The sequence below is a fragment of the Anguilla anguilla genome, chromosome 1 (assembly GCF_013347855.1).
Source record: "Anguilla anguilla isolate fAngAng1 chromosome 1, fAngAng1.pri, whole genome shotgun sequence".
NCBI lineage: Eukaryota > Metazoa > Chordata > Actinopteri > Anguilliformes > Anguillidae > Anguilla > Anguilla anguilla.
In genome coordinates this window covers 69,931,539-69,939,649 of record NC_049201.1, presented here as the reverse complement: position 1 = coordinate 69,939,649, position 8,111 = coordinate 69,931,539, and the positions used below count along the sequence as shown (strand labels likewise).

Here is an 8,111-nt window from a genome sequence, read left to right as displayed (position 1 = left end):
ATGAATCTGTGCTGCTACACTCAAATAGTCACCCACTCTCAGGGCAGAAGATCAGAAACTGACAATGAACTGACATTCAGCTGTGTAAACTGCCAATACGCACCAGTGCAGTTAAGCTCCACTGGCTGACGCACATTCTCAGTCGGGGTGAACTGAGCGTGCTCGGTTTAATGGGACGGTGGATCTGCCCTGGCAGGTCGGTGAACGGGGTGTACCGGATCGGCCTGTTCGCCCTGAAGGACATGGACAGCGGCACGGAGCTCACCTACGACTACAACTTCCACTCCTTCAACACAGAGAAGCAGGTGAGACCAGCGCCCCCTCCAGCTCACAGAGACGCTCTCCTGCCTGTGTGACCAGTCGCTTCCCCAAACTGCAGCTGCAACTCACTCCCTCTCTCCTCCTCCCTTCTCCTCTCTCAACTCCCCCTCCCTCACTCCCTCTCTCCTCCTCCCTTCTCCTCTCTCAACTCCCCCTCCCTCACTCCCTCTCTCCTCCTCCCATCCCCTCTCTCAACTCTCCCTCACTTCCTCTCTCCTCTTCCCATCTCCTCTCTCAACTCCCCCTCCCTCACTCCCTCTCTCCTCCCATCTCCTCTCTCAACTCCCCCTCCCTCACTCCCTCTCTCCTCCACCCATCTCCTCTCTCAACTCCCCCTCCCTCACTCCCTCTCTCCTCCTCCCATCTCCTCTCTCAACTCTCCCTCCCTCACTCCCTCTCTCCTCCCATCTCCTCTCTCAACTCCCCTTCCCTCATTCCCTTTCTCCTCCTCCCATCTCCACTCTCAACTCTCCTGTCTCTCATCCCCCTCTCCCTTCTGTTCTCCCTCCCTCTCTTCTCCTTCCATCTCCACTCTCAACTCTCCTGTCTCTCATCCCCCTCTCCCTTCTGTTCTCCCTCCCTCCCTCTCTCCTCCTCCCATCTCCACTCTCAACTCCTCTTATCTCTCATCCCCCTCTCCTTTTTCTCTCCCTTCCCTCTCTCTCCTCCCATTTCCACTCTCAATTCCCCTGTCTCTCATCCACCTTCCCTCCCTCTCTTCCTCCCTCCCTCTCTTTCCATCTCTGCTCTCAAATCCCTCTATCTCTCATCCCCCGTTCCCTCCCTCCCTCCCTCCCTCCCTCCCTCCCTCTCTCCGCGCAGCAAGTGTGTAAGTGCGGCTCGGAGAGCTGCCGGGGGATCATCGGGGGGAAGAGCCAGCGGGTCAACGGGCTGCCTGGGAAGGGGGGCGGAGCCGGGGGCGGGGCTCGCCGGCCGGGCAGACTCAAAGAGAAGCGCAAGTCCAAGCACCAGCTGAAGAAACGGGTAATGGTCACATGATCAGGCCCGGCCCTGCACTGCTGAGCGTTTGCGGTTCTCCAGGGTGGGGAGGGCCCAGTGCTGGGCCTCGTTACGAACCCCCCAGACTGGCGTGCTGGCAGCGGGGGCACATTAAAAACTGATTAAGTTCTACAGTAGATACACAGTGCTGTGTGTGGGGGCTTCTTTCATTGTTTAACTTCATTTTCTCTCTCTCTGCACCTGTATCTTCAACAGTAAACTGTGAACTGTTAAGGCTTATTAAATCAGTAACCAAGAGAACTGTAATGATGAAGCTGCATTAGTAAATGCTCTTGTGGTTTGCTTTGAGTCTCATCAGTGAAATCTAAAATGAAGTAAGTGTGAGTGTTGGCTGATACCAGCTGAAGCCTGCCTGTGCTTTCCCTGACAGGAGGAAGAGTCGAGTGACAGCGGGAAGTTCTGCCCCCACCTGCACATGAAGCCCATGTCTAACAGAGAGAGGTAGAGTGAGGGCCTGTTTGGGGGGGGGGGGGGCGGGGGGTGGGGGGTGGGGGGTGCAATAGGAGGGCGGGGAATGACGCTCCCTTTCTTCCTCTCTCTCCCTTCCTATCTCCCTATCTCTCTCCCTGCCTTCCTGTCTCTACCTCTCCCTGCCTACCTCTCTCTCCTCTCTCAGGAACTTTGTGCTGAAGCACAGCGTCTTCCTGGTGAGGAACTGGGAGAAGATGAGGGAGAAGCAGGAGCAGCTGAAGAGGGATGGAGAGAGGGAGCGAGAGAGAGAGCGGGAGAGGGAGGGCAGCAGCCTCTCTCTCTACAGCCGCTGGGGCGGAGTCATCCGAGACGACGGAAACATCAAATCAGGTTTGCGTGTGTGTGTGTGTGTGTGCAGGCGTGTGTGTGTGTGTGAGTGTGTGCGTGTGTGTATGTATATGTGTGTGTGCGTGTGCGTGTGCATGCGTGTGTGCATGTGAGTGTGTGTGTGCGTGTGTGTGTGAGTGTCAGTGTGTGTGCGTGTGCGTGTGCATGCGTGTGTGTGCATGTTCATGTGTGTGTCTGTGTGTGCTTGCATGAGGAGGTTTGTCTGTGAGCTGATGTGCGTTGCGTGCTGCAGACGTGTTCCTGACGCAGTTCTCAGCGCTGCAGACGTCGCGCTCGGTGCGCACGCGCAGACTGGCCGCCGCCGAGGAGAACATGGAGGTCACGCGCACCGCCCGCCTCGCCCACATCTTCAAGGAGATCTGCGACATGATCATCAGCTACAAAGGTCTGTGTGCTGGGCTACTCAACCCCATGAGTCTGTGTGCTGTCCTACTCAACCCCATGAGTCTGTGTGCTGGGCTACTCAACCCCATGAGTCTGTGTGCTGGGCTACTCAACCCCATGAGTCTGTGTGCTGGGCTACTCAACCCCATGAGTCTGTGTGCTGTCTTACTCAACCCATAACAAGTCTGTGTGCTGTCTTACTCAACCCAACGAGTCTGTGTGCTGGGCTACTCAACCCCATGAGTCTGTGTGCTGGGCTACTCAACCCCATGAGTCTGTGTGCTGGGCTACTCAACCCCATGAGTCTGTGTGCTGTCTTACTCAACCCATAACAAGTCTGTGTGCTGTCTTACTCAACCCAACGAGTCTGTGTGCTGGGCTACTCAACCCCATGAGTCTGTGTGCTGTCTTACTCAACCCCACGAGTCTGTGTGCTGGGCTACTCAACCCCATGTGTTTGACTGTCTTATTCAACCACTTGAGTCTGTTCAGTTCTGTAATAGTCACGCTGGTCTATCCATGTGATTAACCTGTCCTCCACACCTCTCTCTCTCCCTCTCTCTCTCTCTCTCTCTCTCTCCAGACTCAGCCAGTCAGACCCTCGCTGCCCCCCTCCTCACTCTGCCCTCCAGGAAGCGGTGAGTCAGGGGGGGTGTGTCAGTGTGTTAGGCATAAGGCCTGGTGCGTGTGTTAGGCATTAGGCCTGGTGTGTGCGTTGGGCATTAGGCCTGGTGCGTGTGTGAGGCATTAGGCCTGGTGCGTGTGTGAGGCATTAGGCCTGGTGTGTGTGTGAGGCATTAGGCCTGGTGCGTGTGTTGGGCATTAGGCCTGGTGTGTGCGTTGGGCATTAGGCCTGGTGCGTGTGTGAGGCATTAGGCCTGGTGCGTGTGCTGTGTGCTGCAGTGCCGATGTGTGAGTGTGTCCCTGTCTGTGGCGCTGCTGCCGCTGGCCTGCCTCACACAGCACTGCTCTGAGCTCCTCCTCAGCGCTCGGATCTGCCTCCTGAGAGTAAAGAGCAGCCCATCGATCCCCGCTGCCCTTCGCTCCCCCCCGTCCCGTCCCGCCCCATCCCACCCCGCCCCGCCCGTGCGGTAAACAAGCGGGCCGCTTCACGCTCGCGTTCGGGAGACGGTGGAGGGGAATCCCTCATGAACGCTCGGCGGAGGGGAAAGGGCCGCTCGCGCCGTGGCATCGCTCGCTCATCACGATCGCGGCGCGTTTCGCCGGAGTGAGTGCAGTGCACTCCGCCGGCGCCCCCTGCTGGCCGATCATGAGACCCACCTGTCAGAACTGTGAGGTTTCATTTGTTTGAAAGTCACTACGTGAGGCACAATAGCGGTGCTGCGTAAAAGCTTTTAAGGGGATTTTACCTCTTCTGTGGTTCCTTTTCCACTGTATGTGATTCATCTGAATACGATGGATCAATGCAGCAATCAGTCAACCCATCCACCTGTCACCTGGGACCCATTACACAAGGCTGCTACTCAGACCGAAAAAAAACATTGAATAGGAAATAGTCATGAACAGACTCATAAACAAAAATAATATCCAGTTTGAATGGTGAGCGAGTAGAGATACACTCAGCTGAGGGCAGGAGTAGCTGCACACGGAGGCAGTCGGTTTGAATGATGAGTGTGTGTCTGAGTCATTGTGTGACTCTCAGTGTGTGTCTGAGTCATTGTGTGACTCTCAGTGTGTGTCTGAGTCATTGTGTGACTCTCAGTGTGTGTCTGAGTCATTGTGTGACTCTCAGTGTGTGTCTGAGTCATTGTGTGACTCTCGGTGTGTGTCTGAGTCATTGTGTGTCACTCGGTGTGTGTCCGAGTCATTGTGTGTCACTCAGTGTGTGTCTGAGTCATTGTGTGACTCTCGGTGTGTGTCTGAGTCATTGTGTGACTCTCGGTGTGTGTCCGAGTCATTGTGTGTCACTCAGTGTGTGTCTGAGTCATTGTGTGACTCTCGGTGTGTGTCTGAGTCATTGTGTGTCACCCAGTGTGAGTCTGAGTCATTGTGTGGCTCTCGGTGTGTGTCTGAGTCATTGTGTGTCACTCAGTGTGTGTCTGAGTCATTGTGTGACTCTCGGTGTGTGTCTGAGTCATTGTGTGACTCTCGGTGTGAGTCGGTGTTTGGCTCTGTGTCCCTCAGGAACACGCAGTACTATGAGAAGGTGTCCGACCCGCTGGACCTGAGCACCATCGAGAAGCAGATCCTGACCGGGCACTACAAGACCGTGGAGGCCTTCGACACCGACATGCTCAAAGTGTTCCGCAACGCGGAGGTGGGTCTGTGTGGGGCTCACGCCCATGTGCTGACAAGTCAGTGCTTCTGGTTATAAACAAGAGGTCAATGGCTTCTATTGGTGTGCCTTTTTGTTTAAGTGTTCGTGACTCTTGTAATCTAAGGGAAGAACTGTCAGTGTAGTTGCCCAGGTGTGAGGAACTCTGTGGTGTCCCATGGAGATGGTCTTCTGTATCCACATACATTACTCTGTATCTCCACAAATGGAGCTCTGAATGTAGGCCATGTACTCTCAAAACAGATGTTGTAAACAGCACATAACTTGTCATTTTTTAGCACACCTCCATGTCAAGTTAAGGACAGCACATTACTACTTTCAACACAGGCTGTGTTAAAAAGCCTCCCTTTGTAACACGCAGATTGTATATTAATTGTAACACAGAAGTAGTACCTGTGACGCAAAACGTGTTGAAAGTGACACAGAATTAGTGCCACAGAAAGTCTGTTGGATATTCACACATCCTGTGTGGGAGTGTGTCATTTCCCACCGCGTGTGACCATGTGACCCTCACCCCGGACGTGCCCTTCTGAGCGTGCCCCTCACCCCGCCCCCCCCTCCCCCCCTGCAGAAGTACTACGGGCGCAAGTCGCCGGTGGGGCGGGACGTGTGCCGCCTGCGCAAGGCGTACTACGGGGCGCGGCACGAGGCCGCCGTGCAGATCGACGAGATCATGGGCGAGACGGCCAGCGAGGCCGACAGCTCCGACTCGCTGGAGCGCGACCACGCCCAGCAGCACCCGCACCACGACAAGGACGACGACGTCATCCGCTGCATCTGCGGCATGTACAAGGACGAGGGCCTGATGATCCAGTGCGAGAAGTGCATGGTGAGCGGGGGGGAGGAGGGAGGGCGAGAGAGGGGAGGGAGTGAGGGAGGGGGGGAGGGAGTGAGGGAGGGAGGGAGGGAGGGAGGGAGGGAGAGAGGGAGGGAGGGGAGGGGAGAGAGAGAGAGGGGGAGGGAGAGAGAGAGAGGGAGAGAAAGAAAGAGAGACCAGGCTAGGAGAGAGAAAGGGATAAACCAGCAGGATGGAGAGAGAGTGATATTAATTTGTGGTGCTGGTTAATGCTCAATAGTGGCATGTTTATGTATAGATGTTAGATCTGTTAGTGTAGTCCTTATACTATTCAGTGTTTAACTTCTACCCTCTGCCTACTGCCTAACCTCCATTAACTCAAAAAACACCCAACATAACAGGAATGCCCCAGTGTGTGAGTTAGGACAGGAGTGCACTGTTTGAGTTAGGACAGGAGTGCACTGTTTGAGTTAGGACAGGAGTGCACTGTGTGAGTTAGGACAGGAGTGCCCTGTGTGAGTTAGGACAGGAGTGCACTGTGTGAGTTAGGACAGGAGAGCACTGTGTGAGTTAGGACAGGAGAGCACTGTGTGAGTTAGGACAGGAGAGCACTGTGTTAGGACAGGAGTGCACTGTGTGAGTTAGGACAGGAGAGCATTGTGAGTTAGGACAGGAGTGCACTGTGTGAGTTAGGACAGGAGTGCACTGTGTGAGTTAGGACAGGAGTGCACTGTGTGAGTTAGGACAGGAGTGCACTGTTTGAGTTAGGACAGGAGTGCACTGTGTGAGTTAGGACAGGAGTGCACTGTGTGAGTTAGGACAGGAGTGTACTGTGTGCGTTAGGACAGGAGAGCACTGTGTGAGTTAGGACAGGAGTGCACTGTGTGAGTTAGGACAGGAGTGCACTGTGTGAGTTAGGACAGGAGAGCACTGTGTGAGTTAGGACAGGAGAGCATTGTGAGTTAGGACAGCAGGGTGTGGTCTGTTGGTGACGGTCCCCCTCCCCCGCAGGTGTGGCAGCACTGTGACTGCATGCGGCTGAAGGCTGATGTGGAGCACTACCTGTGTGAGCAGTGTGACCCGCGGCCGGTGGACAGGGTGAGTCTGCCCCCTCGCCCGTGCCCCACCTATACCCCACCTATGTGTGAGCATGCGCTTGTGTGTGTGTGTGTGTGTAACTGTGTGTGTGTGTGTGTTTGCCCTCAGGAGGTCCCCATGCTGCCCCAGCCCAGCTACGCCTCGTCCGGCTCCATCTACTACATCTGCCTGCTGCGGGACGACCTGCTGCTGCACCAGGGTAAGCAGGGCCTGTACCCCCAAGGGAGCTGCTCTTACACAGCGGGGGTCCAACAGGTCAAAGGTCACACGCATTACAATGCACAAAACCAGAGGAGTGTGGGGGATTTAATTCTGTGCTCATCTGTGTGAGTGTTAGCTGTGTTGGTGACTATGCTCATCTGCGTGAGTGTTAGCTGTGTTGGTGACTGTGCTCATCTGCGTGAGTGTTAGCTGTGTTGGTGACTATGCTCATCTGCGTGAGTGTTAGCTGTGTTGGTGACTGTGCTCATCTGCGTGAGTGTTCGCTGTGTTGGTGACTGTGCTCATCTGCGTGAGTGTTAGCTGTATTGGTGACTGTGCTCATCTGCGTGAGTGTTAGCTGTGTTGGTGACTGTGCTAATCTGCGTGAGTGTTAGCTGTGTTGGTGACTGTGCTCATCTGTGCGCAGGAGACTGCGTGTACCTGATGAGGGACAGCCGGCGGACCCCAGACGGGCAGCCGGTCAGGCAGTCGTACCGCCTCCTGTCCCACGTCAACCGAGACAAACTGGACATCTTCCGCATCGAGAAGCTCTGGAAGAGCGACAAGTGAGGGCAAAGAGGGAGGGGCTTTGGAGATGCACTGGGGGTTGTTTTCAGCTTTCAGTCCATGAATTTTGACTGCCAAGTGAAGTGACTTTGGCAGTTGTGCTCCTGTTGAAAAGCTAGGTGCACCTGAGCTCCTTCTGAATCTGTCATTCTGTCCCCGCCCCCCGTCTCCCCGCTCTGTCCCGCTGCAGGGGTGAGCGCTTTGCTTTCGGGCACCACTACTTCCGGCCCCACGAGACCCACCATTCCCCCTCGCGGAGGTTCTACCACAACGAGCTGTTCCGCGTGCCGCTCTACGAGATCATCCCGCTGGAGGCCGTGGTGGGAATGTGCTGCGTCCTCGACCTCTACACCTACTGCAAGGGTGAGACTTTATACACCGTCCCTAACCCTCAACCAACTCTCATACTCGACCTCTACACCTACTGCAAGGGTCAGACTTTATACACTGTCCCTAACCCTCAACCAACTCATACTCAACCTCTACACCTACTGCAAGGGTGAGACTTTATACACCGTCCCTAACCCTCGCCAACTCTCATACTCGACCTCTACACCTACTGCAAGGGTGAGACTTTATACACCGTCCCTAACCCTCAACCAACTCTCA

The 8,111-nt window shown here is 55.2% G+C and overlaps 1 protein-coding gene across 1 annotated transcript in view; it reads left to right on the top strand.

Moving 5' to 3' along the window:
* Positions 1 to 8,111, top strand: part of LOC118236528 (histone-lysine N-methyltransferase ASH1L-like) — a 42,229-nt gene that overhangs the window by 28,534 nt on the left and 5,584 nt on the right. The window contains exons 12-23 of the mRNA XM_035434988.1: positions 197 to 305; positions 1,144 to 1,305; positions 1,712 to 1,782; positions 1,958 to 2,142; positions 2,393 to 2,545; positions 3,128 to 3,182; positions 4,690 to 4,822; positions 5,412 to 5,669; positions 6,648 to 6,734; positions 6,843 to 6,933; positions 7,363 to 7,501; positions 7,693 to 7,865. Of these exons, the coding sequence (XP_035290879.1) occupies positions 197 to 305; positions 1,144 to 1,305; positions 1,712 to 1,782; positions 1,958 to 2,142; positions 2,393 to 2,545; positions 3,128 to 3,182; positions 4,690 to 4,822; positions 5,412 to 5,669; positions 6,648 to 6,734; positions 6,843 to 6,933; positions 7,363 to 7,501; positions 7,693 to 7,865 (1,616 nt within the window). The remainder of the gene's footprint in view (positions 1 to 196; positions 306 to 1,143; positions 1,306 to 1,711; positions 1,783 to 1,957; positions 2,143 to 2,392; positions 2,546 to 3,127; positions 3,183 to 4,689; positions 4,823 to 5,411; positions 5,670 to 6,647; positions 6,735 to 6,842; positions 6,934 to 7,362; positions 7,502 to 7,692; positions 7,866 to 8,111) is intronic.